General features: G+C 29.3%; 3 protein-coding genes across 4 annotated transcripts in view; 2 read left to right on the top strand and 1 right to left on the bottom strand.

The window, feature by feature from the left end:
- Nd-23 (NADH dehydrogenase (ubiquinone) 23 kDa subunit) overlaps positions 1-18,397 on the bottom strand; it is a 139,693-nt gene that overhangs the window by 58,909 nt on the left and 62,387 nt on the right. The gene's annotated exons all lie outside the window — the stretch shown is intronic.
- LOC143428272 (B-cell receptor-associated protein 31-like) lies at positions 346-3,906 on the top strand. Its single transcript, XM_076903003.1, has 3 exons — positions 346-530; positions 3,040-3,341; positions 3,450-3,906. The coding sequence occupies exons 2-3, from the start codon at positions 3,071-3,073 to the stop codon at positions 3,878-3,880; spliced, it is 702 nt and encodes a 233-aa protein (XP_076759118.1). The 5' UTR covers positions 346-530; positions 3,040-3,070; the 3' UTR covers positions 3,881-3,906.
- The window catches only part of LOC143427894 (metaxin-1), a 72,189-nt gene continuing 61,579 nt past the window's right edge, over positions 7,788-18,397 (top strand). For both annotated transcript variants that reach the window (XM_076902395.1, XM_076902396.1), the window contains exons 1-2: positions 7,788-7,941; positions 16,919-17,169. In XM_076902395.1, the coding sequence (XP_076758510.1) occupies positions 7,864-7,941; positions 16,919-17,169 (329 nt within the window). In that variant the 5' untranslated portion in view covers positions 7,788-7,863. The remainder of the gene's footprint in view (positions 7,942-16,918; positions 17,170-18,397) is intronic.

Here is an 18,397-nt window from a genome sequence, read left to right as displayed (position 1 = left end):
GTACATTCATATAATCGAAGAGGTAAAGAAAACCACACCTCTTCACAGTGATTATGGATCATAAGTTCCAGTCACTGTAAAAGTAAGACTGCGTTGGTGCAATCACAATCAATTATCAATGATATATGAAAATACTACGTAACGTTAGTTCTCCACCCTCTTGATATGGCCTTATGCTTGCTTCCGATATATCTAAGTTATGCCACTTTCTATGCGATCTCACGAACAAATTGCGCAACGTTGCGAAAATGTTACTAAAATATCAACCAATAAGAAAGAGCTACCGTGATAATGTTACTAGAAAATCAAGCCTATCTTAATTCTGCGACGGTATTGTTGCGATATTAATTTTTACAGCAAAAAAAGTCGCGACAGTTATTCTGATAAACATAACTATCGCGGAATATTATGGCGTGAAAACGGACCATAAGGAACCAAAACAAAGATATGAATTACTATGTGCAAAATATTGGCTATCCTGATAATGAGTTAACGGCAGTGAACGGTCAACTCGTCTCTCTTAGTAACAGGTTAGTTTAACTTTTTAATATGACGAAATGGACTGAAGGTACTGACTATTTAAGCTATACTATTATTGTTTGTAACATTATGTATGTAACGCATTTAAATAGAAAAAATATTAAAGAGATGGTATCTATTTTTAACTATATTTTCATTTTATGTACCAATTATATAAAATTTTTGACCTTTGTTTTTTTCGTCATAGATAAAGTTTTTGGAAATTATTATGTCATTATACAATTAATAGATACTTATATTTTTTAATGAAAAAATAAGATTCTAGTTTTTTAACATTTTCCTAGCTAGAGCTGGTCCGAGATGTACTTTGAGTATAAAAAATATTTTTTACAACAGTACAGTAAAAATATAGAATCTAATTTCAGCTGTAATGTTGTACAATTTACTTTATTAAGTAAATATTTAAATATAAAATTTGTATTTCTTAAAAACCTTAGAATAGATTTAGAATAAATTTCTTAGTAAAAAATTACCTGAAAAAATAAGCTGTTTTTATGAGTGTATTATAATCAACCCAGAATAGCAAAAATATGTGCGTAATAAATAGTGGTACAATAATTATTTAAATAACATTTAATACAATTAGAATATTTCAGAATGATCATCCAATAGAATCCCTTACTCAGCTCTGCTTTAACTTGCCTTTGTTTTATGTGACTAATATAGTTTGTACAATGATAATGGACTTTGATATAAGAGAATTAATAAGTATTATTTCATTATATATTTTATTACATTTAAATTTTATACATAAGTAATAAATACTATAAGCATATGTATGCACTATTTATTTTATTTATACTGTATAAATGATATGATTGTATTAACCAGCTATTTATTTATTTGCCTAAAGGACTAATTCCTCAAGAAACAGTTTTAAGAAGGATTCTAATGTAACAATTGACAACAATTATTTTAGAATCATTACTAGTGGTTAATTAACAATATTCAAAATTTAACAATATCAATTATTATCATTATAATATTTTTTGCAAAAGTATAAAAATAATGAAGGGAGGAGGTTAATTAAATTTGTGCTCAATTTACATAATTTGTATATAATGTTTATTAAATGTTTTTTATATTATTCCTAGGCAACAATCTACAGCTAATGAATTATTAATAAGTATGGTGAATGGGAAATAATATGAATTATAGTAACAAATAATAATTTCAAAAGTAAAATAAAATTATAATATAATTACAACGATTACGAAAATTGCTGATGTCCTGAACAATGAGTTTAATGTTGATACATACATGAGTATCGCATGTAATTTTTTAATACATAACAGATGATGGATGATTGACCAATAAAAATTATTTTGTGTATGAAATCAGTGAAAAAGAATGATGGAACTTACATAAAAGTATGTTAATATGTCAATAAAGTAACAAACTATTATAATTGATATACATTTACAACTAAAAACGAATTTGATATTCAAAGCAAATTTTCCATTTTGGGATCAGATTTGTCTTTGTTGTAAGAACTATAGATATTGAAGTGTAGGTAGTACTTTTAATTTTTACTGTTTAGTAATAGTATCGTGGATAATCAAATATATAGTAACACCTTACAATAATGTAGTATTTCGAATTTTTATATAGTCTGAAGTAGAGAAAATGATATGTACAATTTAAAATATATTAATAATAATATAAAAATATGGATCTCTTACGTTTTTATAACATATAGAACAATCTTTACAGAATGTCAAAAATATATTTAAAAAATACTGTACATTTTAATAAATTAATTACAATATATTTAATTTTACTTCTACAACTGTATTTATAAAGATTTGTGCTTGTATAATTATCCACAATCTACTTATTATGCACATGTTTTTGTATGTTTATTAAATGCAGTGCACATATTTTATGTTTCTCTTTATTTCTAAAAAATTTTTTCTGGTTTTTTGTAAAAATATATACATATGAAAGTAATGATTTTGATCTTAATGATTTCACTGACATAAATGAGTAGCACAGTTATATAATGAGAAGTTTCTAGTATCAAGAAGAATCATTTCCAATTAGATAGCCGTATCTTACATTTGCGTTTACTATATCCAGTAAGTAGAGATCAATAGTCTTAATTCACTGCTCACATTTGTACAGACATTGATTCTAACCAATTTTGTGACACTTGCACAAGTATAGGCTAATGGTTATCTAATTGGAAGTAACTGTACTAATGTCTTAATTTCTGTTTTGTTTACCAATGCCTTTTTTAGGGTTAGCGTTATAAAATTAGTCAACATCAATGCAACAATCTATATACATTTTTTACTTGTTGAAATGTTTGTAGTATATTCATATTATTCTATACTATATTATAATATTTGCGTTATTACTAAGCATAGTGTTGTTATTTTATAAAATACACAATAATAATGACAAAGATTACATTATGTGCAGTAGCGAGATTCTCTAATTAAATATTTTTTCTAACTATTTATTATGCGTCAATATGAATATGTGATGATATTTCAGATATTTACATAGATCAAAACAATAAGGAAACATGAGTCTACAGTGGGCTTTAATTGCTGGATTTCTTTATGTAGAAATTGCTGTAGTATTGTTATTGGTGCTGCCAATAATTTCTCCAACTAGATGGCAGAAGCTTTTCAAATCCAAACTCTTAAAAAGTTTAAGTAATCAAATATCAATTTATTTCTTGTTTTTAATTGGAATATTAGTGTTATTTCTATTGGATGCTATCAGAGAAATGAGAAAATATTCCATGGTTGGAGAACATGCAGAACATTCTCATTTAGATACTGAAATGCAAGGTTTGTAATTATGTACATATTGTATATAATACATGTAATATTCTATATATTTTGAAAAATTCTGTTACAGTGCAATTCAATTGTAACATTTACCATTATTTCATCTAGGAAATATGAGATTGTTCAGAGCACAAAGAAACTTCTATATATCTGGCTTTGCTTTGTTTTTAAGCCTTGTTATACGTCGTCTTGTGATTTTAATTTCTGCACAAGCTACTCTGTTGGCACAGAATGAAGCAGCAATGCGACAGGCTCAGTCTGCGACTACAACAGCAAAAAGTTTATTATCACAAAAAGCAATTGGAGAGAGTGCACAGAACGATTCAAATGAAGCTCATGACAAAGTATTATCAGAATGGAAAAATCAAATTAAGGAGTTACAGGTAAAAAATCAAGAATTGGAAAATGAACTTATCAAAGAAAAGAAGGACAAAGAGGCTATAAAATCACAAGCTGAGTCTCTTGCCAAGGAATATGATCGCTTAAATGATGAACATGCTAAGTGTGTTCAATCAAATGGTGATAAGAAAAGTGATTAAATTATAATTTTGTTCCTTCTTCTTTTGTTTGTTTTTTATTTTTATTATTATTATTATTATTATTTGTTAACTAACTAAGATTCAATTTTCATGTAAAGCTTTACTATAATTGTTATTCTATATATAATCCTGTTATGGTATATTTGCACTGTATAGACTATAAAAATATAATAAATAAGAGTAACTTATTCAATAAATGATTTTATTACAAATTATATAAAATTAATTTTTAGAAATTTTAAGTCAGTATTTAATTTAACTTTACTCAAGAGCAGGTCGTTGTCAAATAGTGACCGCATTCCTATATAGTCCACCTTGAACCGAATTTACAGTGTCGTGTTCAAATTCTATAATGGCACAGTAAGAACACTAGGGCGGCATAGACAGTGTAGTTTCCTAACGATACTTATCAAATAAAAAAAAGAACAAGAAATGAAACGACGCATTAACGGACAGATCGACCGATGCTTTCGAGGAGTATCGTGAAGGAGAACTCGGCTAGTACTGGGTAGAGTTGGGGAGATAACCCGAGGGAAATCTCGGGACGTAGGTTACTGAAGGCACGGCTTCTTAATTTATTGCCTCGGCACGAAAATTGCGCAATAATTACGCAGGGCATATAAAGATAAAACAATGACAACGAGAGATATCGCAAAGGACTCCAGCACTTACACGAGCTGTAACGGTAGGAGGGCGATTCGAACAGTGGTACAGACTCTTTACAGAAATGGTTGGCGCACGCGGTTACGCGTAGAATAAAACCGTAAAATCTTAATATATAAATTATATCGGAGGCTAAAATTGGGGAAAACAAAGGGAAAAGTTCGCTTCAGCGATTTAAAACTCACACTAGGGCTTGACTGGTTCTCTCTCACTCTCTTTCTCTATACGCAATATGTGTTCGTCGCTTCTTCTTCCGGGATCTGCAAGGGTCCTTGATGGAATCTTCGGGTCGCTGCTAAATGGTTTCGCGGTGGGCTGTGTGCTTCGACATTGATCAGCGGCATCAGTCGGTGAATCTCGCTAACGAGTTCTTCCTAGGGGCGTGTGATGGCACTCGGATCTTTTCAGTCGATTTGATCATCAATTCTGGCGTCACATTTTCGTGGGTCGTCTGCAGGGATTGTTTTTTAGGGTTTATTCCACCTGGCAGAGCCTTTACGGTGCTGATCCCCTGGGGTCTTCCTGTGGACGGAAATCTTCGTCCTTAGGATTGATGTGGAGTTTCCTTGGTCCACCGTCAAGCCTCCTTCCGCTGCTTCAGTAGATAGCTTCTTTCGGTAGTTGGCAAGGTCTTTGTAGCGGGCCTCTTGGAGTGTTGTTCGGGATCTTCGCGAACCATTTCCTTATTAATATAGGGGTTAGGAAGAGGGGCGGGGAGGGGGGGGGGGATGAATTGCATTAAATTACAAAGAAGGGAAGGTCGATTGCTCTCTATTGCTTTTACGTTTCATTTCCCTCCGTGAATAAGTGGTAATTGCTGAACAACGGTGGTGGTGGGCTTTGGGACGTCACTTCGTCACAGTATTTATTAATTACATTTTGGAAACGACAATGGAAGCGGCGCTTCTACAGGTTTCATGGACTGAATACCACTGCTGAATAAAGTGAATAAAATTAAATCACCAGCATAATCGTGATCCTATGATGGTTGTGATAAATCATTGTTAGTGAGTATACACGTCGCCTCTACTACTATAAATATTGATTGCTGTTCGAGTAAACTGTCGCTGCTTACTCGAACAGCAATCAATATTTATAGCGTTCCTAACCTAAGTAAATATACCAGTAATGTAAATAACGATGTAAGTGGATCTGCAATAATTAATGAGAGCGATCTTTGATCTTGTTAAAAAAATGTCAGGGCATTTACATTAGGGCATTTACATTATATATATTGGGCATCCCACAAGTAATGCGGCTTTTTTATATTTCTTTTATTTTTCAAAATTAAGATAAATCAAATATCTCTTTTTTTTTAGTATATTCTCCACCATTTTTTGCAATGCCCTCCCACCTTTTTGGTAGACTTTTAATGCTCCCCTTTCAAGAAATAAATGTACTCCAGACAACCAGCGATTGGCACGCCAGTGATACCGGGTGGAACGAAGCACTGTGCTAGCACGGTGCTGCCTCTCAGTTCTCATAACAGCACAGGGCTAGCACTGGAGTGACACTGCGTGTCACGGCACTATCAAAGCACGGCGATATAGCACAAGGGCGACACGGCGTGCCAATGACACTATCAGCTCACCATAGTGACACGCGTGCCAGTGGCGTGGGCTAATATATACCAATGAAGAAGCTGTTTGCATAAAAATTATAAACGAATATTAAAAATGACTAAACTAAGCAATTTATTTATTTCGATTCGAAAATAGATACACAGACACGAAAGAAAGATAGAAAAACTTCTTTTTATTATTTTCTATAAACTATAACTTAATACAGCGATTTTTTCAGAAAAGTCGTTAATTACTTTATCGTAAAAATACATACACTTATTTTATAAATATTTTTTTCAACTCATCGTTAAAAATTCATGTAACAAAGGTATATTTTATATTTAATAATCCTTACAAACCATAAAACCATTTACCACAAGAATATATGTACCAAAGGAAAACAAATAATTACGTTCAATATTTTCACCTGAAAATAGTGATACGCTAGTGAAGTAAACGTAACTTAATTAGTTCAACATTTTTTAAGTAAATGTATCATTTATTACATTTCCTTAAACAATATGCTGCCATCGTATTTAATACTCTCTATTGGCATGAATTTTCCTGACGAATTGAAAAAATATATATGGCTCTCTCAGTAACTATAAATGTTGGCAAAGAACTACCAAAACGTCTGTCAGTACTCGTATGCGGATATCTAAACTCTGACGTATTTAATTTGTACGGAATAACAGGTGGTTCCCCATTAACAAATGTGACGCCTACGCCAATGCAAAAAAAATTTTTGAATGGAAGGATGACACGCGTGTCACGCTGGTGGTGGCGCAGTGTCATTCGCACGCGTGCTACGCTGGTGACTAGAACGTGCTGCCAGTGCGTGCCGGCATTTTAGCTAACAAGTGCGGACGTAGATGACTACGGATCTGCTGACACTCCTCGGAAGTGTCGCTGCAGTGCCGGTATGGTGTCGCCACCATCTTATCTTGTGTTGTCTGGGGAGTTATAGTTTATAGAAAATAGTAAAAAGAAGTTTTTATATCTTTCTTTCGTGTCAGTGTATCTATTTTCGGATCGAAATAAATAATCTGCTTGGTTTAGTCATTTTTAATATTCGTTTATAATTTTTATGGAAACAGTTTCTTCATTAGTAAATGCCAGTCTACGCCACTACCACGCGTGTCACTATGGTGAGCTGATGGTGTCATTGGCACTGCCGTGTCGCCCCTATGCTATTCGCGGTGCTTTGATAGTGCCGTGACACGCGTGTCGCCCCAGTGCTAGCCCTGTGCTGTTACGAGAACTAAGTGACAGCACCGTGCTAGCATAGTGCTTCGTTCCACCCGGTATCACTGGCGTGCCAATCGCTGGTTGTCTGGGATTGCTTCGAACAATTTTAATTTAATTATATTTTATTGACAAAAAATGTTTAGACTTCAAAATTATATTTGTATATTGTTTATATTAACTATTTTTAAAAATAATTCATAATTTATTTTAAATATAAGAATATATAGTTACGTTATATTAAAAATAACATGGGTTGTCAGGTGAATCAAAGGCTCAAAATATTAATGAAAATGTATATAACAATTTTTGATATTTTTTGAACTATGATATATGTACAAATTAACAAAGATAAGGGAAACTTAATATTCTGATGTTTATTTGAATGTACTTCAGCGACCTCGCAGTATCGTTCGAAGATTATGAGTAAGAAAAAGGAAAGTCGCACGTGCAATTGTGTATTTAGTTTATGAAACTGAAATAAGTGCTTGATTTTTTTAAACTTTTAATAAAATGGACGTGTTTGAATTAAATGTGTGGAAAGGTGATTGGGGTTTGCCATCAGTTGACAGGGAATGTTTACAAATTTTGGTATGTAATTCAAGTATAGGTTATAATACATAATTATTTCATAGAAGGTTATAGACGTACTGAAAAGTCTTAGTTTAAATTTCATAAAAAATAAGTATAATAGAATTAAAATATGTCGTTATCCGATATATACATTTATTAACAGAACAGCTTTTTCAATTTTGTGCACATATTTAATATACAAAACATGAAACTTTGCTTCTGAGTAAATTAAATGTATCAGTATAAAGAAATTTTGAAATTTTAATGCTTAAAATAATTTGTATGAAGATCATCATTTATTAGTTTGATTATTCCATATACTGTATTTTAATTTTAATTAGTACAAAATTTCTTTTGAGAAATCAATGATATTACTACATATAAATGATATTTTTGTTAAATTGTTACATGTATAAAGTAAGTAATAATATATATAAAGTACATGCTTCAAGTTATTATCTGATGATAAAGTGTTATAATATATTTAAATGTGTTTCTTACTTAGTTAATAAATGTAAAAGTTAAATTATAGGCACACTGTAAAATATTCTTTATTCTTGGTTTCTTATCATTAACTAATACAATATTTTAACATAGAAATAGTAAATTAATTCCTATGTATTAAATTAAATTTTAAATAATTTATATATTATATATAGGTATACAAATTTCTTTCTGTCTCATTTTTTACACCCTTTTTATAAAATTAAAATTAAAATTTATGTTATTGTTATTTTGCACAAGGTAATGTCATAAATTTTTGCTAAAATGTGTTTATGAATTGGTTTCTTAAGTATAGATTAATAAAAAACTATTGTAACTTACTTAAGATAGTCAAATTATTTATATATTAAACATCTGAAAACATAGAAATTGGTATTATAAGGTTTAGTGATATGCGATAATGACTCGTGGAAAATGATGTATTTGTTTAGAGCATATTATATTTAATGATTGTTCATATAGATGTCTAAGATATGTTGCATATATAACATTGATTTATATACTAGATAACAGCCATGTCGTATCTCCAATAAATAATTTTAGTTTTGAAAATTATTTATATAGGAAGAAAATTTTAGTTTATAGTTTAGGAAGATTTCACTAAAGATTTATATGTATGTATATATATACTACACAAAGTGTATGATGTAACAATGATTTTTTTTATGAGATATCAGAGTCATCTTGACATTTTTAAATGATATAGTACTATTTGATTTCATATTAGTACAGTAGGTTATTCAATTCATCTTAATATCAGTTACATCAATAGAAAGACAGAAGTACTGTGTTATTTAAAGGCCAATGTATCCTTTATATTTTATCGAAGATGTAATTTTCTATAAATTTTTTACAAGCTAGTTTGTAACCAATTAAAAAATGATTAACTTTTATCTGAAACATTTTTGTCAGACTATCAGGAGTATTAAAAAAATTATGGTAACAACTATAATGATTTAATGAATTTATATGTTAATTTATATATATACAATTCATATGTATTTGAAGAAAATAAGTTCGAAGCATCAATATCATATTACAATAGATTATAAAAATTCAAATTCTATAACTATATAGTTTTATTATATTTGTCTTATTCCATGAACATTATTCTAATAAAAAGTACATTTTGTACATATTGCAATAGTTTTTAGTAAGTAATAGGATTCTGAAATTTATATACAAAGTAATGTTTATGAATATTTTAATGGTAAATTAAAGCTTGACAGTGTCCATTGAAGGAAATCATTTTAGATTATGTTTAGGTATGAAAATTCAATGATATATTTAAAATTTGAAGTTAGTATTATCTTATAGATTGATTTAATAAGGAAGGAAATGTGAATATGAAATGTTTCAGAATTCTTTCTCTGAAAGATTATTTAATTTTAATTAAACTACATAGACTAGCCTTAACAGTTTTCTTTTGCATAGGTTCTTGTTCAGAAGAAAAGTATAAAAAAGTTGTATATTCAAGTACACTGTGGTCAGTTACAGAAACATTTTTTAGTATGATTCAGGTAATTAAAAGCTAGTGAGGATTGGTTATTAATGAACATAATTAAAATTAATATAGAGAAAAACATTATTTTATGAGTTTACCTTTGAGATGAGAATTAAGTATAATGTGAGAAAAAACAAAAAGATTAATGCATTATCTCCTTATTTTTAATCATTTGAATCAATAAACTATTCAAAACATTGTTTTTATCTTCAATATTGAATTTGGAAATTTTTTGTACTTTTCCTTGGAACAAGTGTTTATGAGAAAGAATGTTAATAAAAATTATCTACATATACTTTCTACTATAACAGAATAATATTTCACTTAAATTGGAAATTTTAATGTTTTTAACCTTCTGCCTTATGTCTAATTTAATCTTATTCTGTCTTTTTAAAGTGATGCAGATGTATTTTATAATTATATTGCTGTTTATGGTACTTTTGTAATGATCTTTTTAAGTTAATATATACATATAAATTTAGTATCTATATATAATAGCAAATTCAAAAATGTCTGTATCAGTTTTTTGTTTTTTTTTTTCTTTTGGTTTATATTTTCATGGATACACTTGTTTTAATTTCCTATTTCCTACTGCTTTCTACCCTGGAATTATATTTATTATGCTTGCTGCAATATTGGTAGCACATACCATTTTTGTTACACAGTAAACATTTTACTTGCATATTGGGTGAAATATAAGTAATATTAAAATTCTCATATTCATTAGACATTTAATAAATATTTTCTCCAAGATATTTATTAAAAAAGGAGGTACATATTTCATTAAGTATTTTAAAAATATGTACAGTATATATCACATGAAATCGTACTTCATAATGTTTTCAGATTTTGGTTTACAAATATTGGTATTATAGAGTGTTACATTGTTGCTTTCAAGTAAGTGCAGAGTGGAATCTATCTTATGATTGAAGTTACCAAAAAATTGTTTTGGCAAAAGTTTAATATGAAAGAAAATACTATTTAGTATAAATATATGTTATCATGGTAAAATAATGCAACAGATGTCCAGATCAAATTGATTTACTTTAAATAGATCTCTTTGTACTTATAGTATGATAGCATTTGTTGAAACAAATCATATTATGAAAATATACAGATATTTCATGTGTATGGGGTATATGTTATTTTAATTAATTAAAAACTGTCAAATTAGGAAGAAATGCAAAATCAAGTCCACACATGTTACACGTTTTAGCCAGTCGAAATCTTATGTTATAATGGTTTTACACTAATGATTTCAAGAAATAATATCAAGGTGTTGTTGTTATAGATATGTAGGTTTCGAACAGTTAAGTTTTTGATACACAGTCATGTCTCTTTTCTTCTTTTGTTTCAATTGAGAAGAAAACAAACTAAAATATATTTTTAACTAATGATAAAATGTCAATATAGAAAGGATGGTTGACTATATAATGTAATATAATAGTTACTCTTCATATCTATATTTTTGTTGCAAGCTTATTCAAAAATTTTTCCATTTTACACATTGATATTAGATTTTATATTATGACAAAAAGACTACTAGTTAAATTGTGCAATTAATTCAACAACGAATTACGAGTTAAATTGTATTATTATAGTTGACTTGTTATTATTAAATAAATTATTGTGACTGAACAAGAAAGTATCAGATCTAATAATATTAACTGTACATATAACATTCTAACTTTTGTTGAAGCTATTTGTGGGAAAAAATTCTTATAAAGCAAGATGCATCGTGATTTCTAGTGAGATGTAATTTTAATAAAAGCTCACAAATAAAAAAAATGTCAAGATTATTTTTCAAACGATTCTATTAATTTTATTACTTTAATATTTATTACATATATTGGAGGAACCCCCTATACTGGACCAATCAAGATTAAATTAAAATTCTTATCCCTAGAAAAATATATTATGGCAAAGTACGTCAATTTAAAAAAAAATTATATTGAAATAGGCATTCTTTTTTTTTCATTTTCAACAAGCTCTTTCAAAATTCTGAATGATTTACGTATGGTAAAGCTTAATCAATGAATATAAAAAACTGTACACCTTAATGTGGTTGCGGGAGAAAGAAAGGAGAAACAAATAGAAGGTGGAATATGTTTTGTCCTGGATTCGATAATGGATTTGTCAGTAAAATTAGCCCAGGTTTTTAGACCCAAATATGGGAAAGGGCTTTGTTATATAGAAGTTTAAATGGAAGTGGCAATTTGAAGGGAAACAGTGAGAGTAGTGTCCATTTAATGGCAAATGTCAGAAGACCGTCATGATTCTACCATGTGATCATAGTTCAACAGTTTTTGAATGTGCACAAATAGCAATAATGATGAGAAGCAGTGATGTTGACTAGAAAATACATAAACAACAATTTAAGTTATAAATATAACATCAAAAAATGTACACAACATAAAAATAGCAGGATAGGTATTAATTATTACATTGTAGATAGCAATATACTATTCTAAAATTTTACTATACACATTACACCTAATAAAAAGAAGGGAAAAAATACTTACAAAATTTAAATGAAGAAACTCACTAATAAAACGAGGATAAAAGTTTATTCTACAATAAAACCTAAATCATATTAGGCAAGACAAGGACAAATTACTTCTTATAGAAAAAGTACAAAAAGACTTGAAAGTCCAATCATTTCAATTTTACTAATACAAAATAGGAATGGAGTTGGATGTAATCAATCGAAGGTAAAGTGCAGACTTCAGTGGAATATTTTGAAGAATTATATATTTAGGAATACAAATATGTCACACCTTTCACCTGATACTGATAACAATCATACTAAGTAGTTATAAAAGAGCAAAAAAAGAAGAATTTCTTGTAATAATGAAGGATATAAAGAACAAGACACTGGCTTATAATCATACAACGATTAGAATGTTAAAGGAATTATCAACTAAAATACAAAGATTTATAACTATCACAGTAAATGTTATGTTTTCTGTTTTTATATTACTTTCTACCTATCCAGAAATGCATTGAAATTATATCACTGTGAAAACTTGGTAAAGATTCAAAATTGCCACCCTCTTATAAGCTTTTCCTCTGATAATTTTTGAAGAAAAAAAGAAAAATCATCCACGATAGAATAATGAAATAGATCTACACTAGAAGTTTGATTGTGGACTATCAATTTATGTTTAGAAGAAATCACAAAAATCATACAACTGAACAAATCCATAGAGTGATAAATAACATAATAGTTTCTATAGAGGAAGGCAAATACCATATTATAATGTTCTATATGTGAAAGAAAGTTTTTGATAATGTCTAGTATGAAACATTTCTAAATAATCTAAAAGCAATAATCTATCAAACAATTTATTTTCATTTAGTGCTTTTCATCTCGTAATTAGTTATTTCTGTATTCCAATCAGAAATGTATCATCTATCCTGAATTCAGAAATATATTACATTCCTTATATGGATATATTCTTATCTCCTCCCTACCTTGCGGATATGACAATTTATCCATATATATATAAATATTTACACCTGCCCAGACAACACAAGATAAGATGGTGGCGACATCATACCGGCACTGTAGCGACACTTCCGAGGAGTGTCAGCAGATCCGTAGTCATAATCTTTATGATCCGTACGAACATAAATTCGTATTTGTTAGCTAAAATGCCGACACGCAGTGGCAGCACGTTCTAGTCACCAGCGTAGCACGCGTGCGAATGACACTGCGCCACCACCAGCGTGACACGCGTGTCATCGTTCCATTCAAAAATTTTTTCTGCATTGGCGTAGGCGTCACATTTGTTAATGGGGAACCACCTGTTATTCCGTACAAATTAAATACGTCAGAGTTTAGATATCCGCATACGAGTACTGACAGACGTTTTGGTAGTTCTTTGCCAACATTTATAGTTACTGAGAGAGCCATATATATTTTTTCAATTCGTCAGGAAAATTCATGCCAATAGAGAGTATTAAATACGATGGCAGCATATTGTTTAAGGAAATGTAATAAATGATACATTTACTTAAAAAATGTTGAACTAATTAAGTTACGTTTACTTGATTAGTGTATTACAATTTTCAGGTGAAAATATTGAACGTAATTATTTGTTTTCCTTTGGTACATATATTCTTGTGGTACATGGTTTTATCGTTTGTAGGAATTATTAAAAATAATATAACCCTCTGTTGCATGAATTTTTAACGATGTGTTGAAAAAAATATTTATAAAATAAGTATGTGTTTTTACGATAAAGTAATTAACGTCTTTTCTAAAAAAAATCGCTGTATTGAGTTATAGTTTATAGAAAATAATAAAAAGAAGTTTTTCTATCTTTCTTTCATGTCATTTTAGAATCAAAATAAATAAATTGCTTAATTTAGTCATTTTTAATATTCGTTTATAATTTTTATGGAAACAGCTTCCCCATTAGTAATAAAATTAAGATAATTAGGATAATAGACTAAACTGGAATGTATATATCCAAAAGAAAGGAATACATAATGGTTAGTAAGAAATTTATGTAATGACGTGTAATTTCTATCAATCTTATATGAACCTATGGAATGCATATCTAGAGCACAGTCAATCTTACAATTGGAAATTTTAAGAGCTAAGAACTACAAGAGTGTATTTATAGATTTTTTTTATTAGAATTTAAGTGTACAGTGATGTGTAAGAAATGATGACACAAAAAAATTGTGATAAAACTAAAAGTTGAGGGTAATTGTATTAATATTTTGGGGTAACAAGTAGATCAAGGTAATTAAGGATCGACGTTTCGTGGAAACAATGCGATGTGCACGTGACAAGATGAAGACTGTCACAAAATGTGGAAAAGTAAGGCTACTTAAAGATTTAAGTAAACTGAAGTTTGAGCTATGACGCGATATAGGAAGGTTGAGAATATAATTGAAAGGTGAGAAGTTCAGCATGAAGAGAAAGAAAGAAGTGAAAGTACGATGATTAAAGAATGATGGTGACAAACTAAGATTACTTAAACTAATCTTTTTAGGTATGACAATAAAAATCAGTTTAGATTCAAATTATATAAACCCTTACTTTTATTCTACTACATTTATAACAATTACTGATATTACTTTTGTGATTATCGATAAATGTATCGAAATCTGCACGTTATTTTTAATGTATTACCAATTAGAAGTGGATTCAGGCAATCATTCTGCTCATTTCTATTGAACTTGTTCAAAAATTTATGGATCTTTAAATTTTGCAATTCTTGTCTATTTTCCTGAAAGTAGTTGGTATCGATAAAGTTTTGTGTGAAAAATTATGTATCAAATTCCGAGAATTTTTTTTTAATTTCATCTAGAGGAGAGGGGGTCGTGCAAATTAGATTTACTGCAATGTTCCTTTAGGGGGAAAGTTGTTGTTGTTGGATTATTTTAAATAATCAGCACAGAAACAAAATATGAACTTCGTTGAAAAATAGTATCCTAATAATAAATAGTGAAACAGACTCCTTTGTTGGAAGAGAAAGAAAACACGGTGCAGACTTTTGTTAGCCACTTTTCTTCCTGGGGATGGACGATAGATATTCTGTCATTTGTTTTTCACATTTCTAATAATAGAAAGAAGATAGAAAGAAGAGCTAATAATAGAAATATATTACTAAAGGAATATTCGAAATACTTTATTTCTGAAAAATATTTCTAACAATTTCAATAACCAACACCGTGATCTTGCAGGAAAAACCGTAACCCTGAAGTCAGATTTGGTATCGTCCTACTCTCACAAGGAGAAAACGAGCTAAGGGTATATAGAAGGGTAGTTGACGATGTAAAAATCGCTGATCGGGAAAAAGTAATACTTAACAAAGAATCAATCAGCGTACCTTCGAGAAATCTGCAAACAGCGACAGTTTTGTCTTATTTAGTAAATACCAGTCACAAAAAGTTATTCAAGCAAAACACACAAAATTAAACTCTACTAGATTTTAGCTTTGCTGAAATAGTTGCATTTTCTATAAGGTTTATCAAGTTACTCCCGTTACCACCGATCTTATCTATTACGGTCCCTTCGATTATTTATCAATTACATGATTAATTATTAGTATTTATCGTAACTCATCACTGAATGTTACAGTTTGCTGATGAAAATTTCGTTAAAACAGAAAATAAATATTGATTTCATTGATTTCGTAATATTTTAGATTTATACTGACATTGATTGCTAAATCTTAAATTATTAAGATGAATTATTTATTTCACGTTCTTTGCTTGACGATGTCATTAATTTGGAGCAGTTGTTTTTCAACCATTTTTAACGTTTTCTATAATACTACGTCTACTACAATCACTTAAAATACGTCTAGATTATTATATCGGTTTACAACATTGTATTTTTAATCATCTTAACAAATTTGCAACATCGTATGATTTGCTTTTGAATTATTAATTGGCACATATCAGGAGACGTATTCTTATTTTTGCGAATTCTTTTGAATAAAGTTCCAATAATATTGACTGAACATTCAGCACCGATGTCTTCTGTATACGTATTAAGCAATTTTGTCACTATGTTTATGAGCATTATCTGCTTTACTTTTTTGTAGATGAAATTACTTTGTTCAAATATTTTCTTAAATTCAAAATTACCTGTAATTTTGTATTTTTATAATAATTTAAACAATTCTGTAAATGAAGCAAAAGGTTTTTAAACTTTTGTTAACAACAAACTGTACTTCAACATAATACTAGGTTTTAATTTACTGTGTGTTTATTTAAAGTACAAACCATAATACTTGTAATAATACTGGTGTCCGAATATTTTTGTTTGTTGCTAAAATATAAAGTTTATATATCCCTTGTTATACTCGGAGCACTGTAATCGTTTACATTCATAAATTTTGTGACGCGCACGCATTTTTTAATCATTTTTATCGAATTTTACATAGAAGACTATTATTATAACTGTATGTATCTTAATTGATATTTTATAGATAATTCAAATGATTTGTATTTGTTTTTTTTTAGGTTTATGCCAAGTTTAATGGTATACCTTTGAAAATAGATACATCTGGTAATCTATTCAGAACACCCAATGGCAGATTACCCGTGTTGAAAACTAGTTATGGTACATTCGATGCAGTCAAAGATATAATAAGATATTTCAGAGGAAAAAATTATAACACAGAATACGGATTAAGTCAGAAACAATGCGCAAATGTTGTGGCTTATGATACGATGTTAAAAGAAAAACTATATCCAGCATTACAGTTTATTTGGTATGCATAGCTCTTTTTATTCGAAAGTATGCGAGAAATAGAAGATACAGTAGGTTTGTATTGATTAGACGCAAATAATGTCCATGTTCCTTATTATGGAAACGGAATATCGTCTTTTGGGCATCTTTCTTTTTTCTTTGCTACTAAAAGAAATATTGAGATTGCAAAATTTTGTTGGGTGTACGAATATGTATTGGTTGGACGAGCGAAAGTTTAATTTTATCCTAAAGTTGGAAGTTCATTTATCTTTTTCTTTTTTAATTTGAACAGTTTATGTTTTAGTAAAAGCGACGAATGAAAGGAAGTATAAAAAATTTCTTACTGATACTGCTGTTCGGTTACCGTATGTATATGGTTACGTATACAATTCAGTTTTGCTGATTCTCACAACTTTAGTCCTTGCATTTTTCATTTGCTCACGTTTCCTTATTTACATAATACAGGATGAATCACATAATCTGCACACTTTAACTAATTTTGAAATTATGTATGGTGGAACGAAAATTTGTTAATTACAAAAGTGTCAGCTTCCTTTTGTTAAATGAAAAGGTATATTTTTCTGATCGTAGATCGAAAGAATATTAAATTTTAAGTAGATAAGTATATAGTTATGTTGATCCTTAAAACGTAATGGCTAATGAAATATTTTAAAATAAGTCGGCCACAGGTAAAAGGTAAGTGTATCGTTAGATTGTCGTAAGTTTACTGCTCATACACATGTGTGTACACGCATCTTTAAATTATTTTTTCCGGCTGTTTAATCTCAAAATACTTTGTTAATCGCTAAGTTCAGAACCAACTTAGGTTTACACTTTTCTGGGTGAAATGTCTTTTGATCTGTAATAAGAAAAGTATACCTTCTCATTTAAAAAATGGAAGTAAATTTTGAAATTTCGGAAATTATTCCATGTACAAAAAAAGTTACGACGTCGTTATTATTTCCTGTTAAAACCATACAACTTACTTATTTAAACAATTCCCATTAACAATTTTTTATTAGATGTGTAATTTATAGTTGATTTACGTCGTTCTGAAATATTTCCTGAAATACTCCAGAAGTGAAAGAAAGAAAGATCAGGTGACATCCTATTGGAGGTGATATGAGAGGGCGACTGTGCACAAGGTTTTAAACAAGCTGCTGACTTAGTGAAGCATTTCGAAGCGCACTATATAGCTGCTGGAAAATTAATTTTTCCAGGATTTTACGAATGTAAAAGCAGATATGACT

This window comes from Xylocopa sonorina, chromosome 10 (assembly GCF_050948175.1).
Source record: "Xylocopa sonorina isolate GNS202 chromosome 10, iyXylSono1_principal, whole genome shotgun sequence".
Lineage (NCBI taxonomy): Eukaryota > Metazoa > Arthropoda > Insecta > Hymenoptera > Apidae > Xylocopa > Xylocopa sonorina.
This window is presented reverse-complemented; position numbering and strand designations above follow the sequence as displayed.

Coding starts and splice junctions, on each gene's coding strand:
- LOC143428272 (XM_076903003.1), top strand. CDS start 3,071: ATGAGTCTACAGTGGGCTTTAATTGCTGGATTTCTTTATGTAGAAATT. Junction 3,342..3,449: donor TTTAGATACTGAAATGCAAG/GTTTGTAATTAT, acceptor TATTTCATCTAG/GAAATATGAGATTGTTCAGA.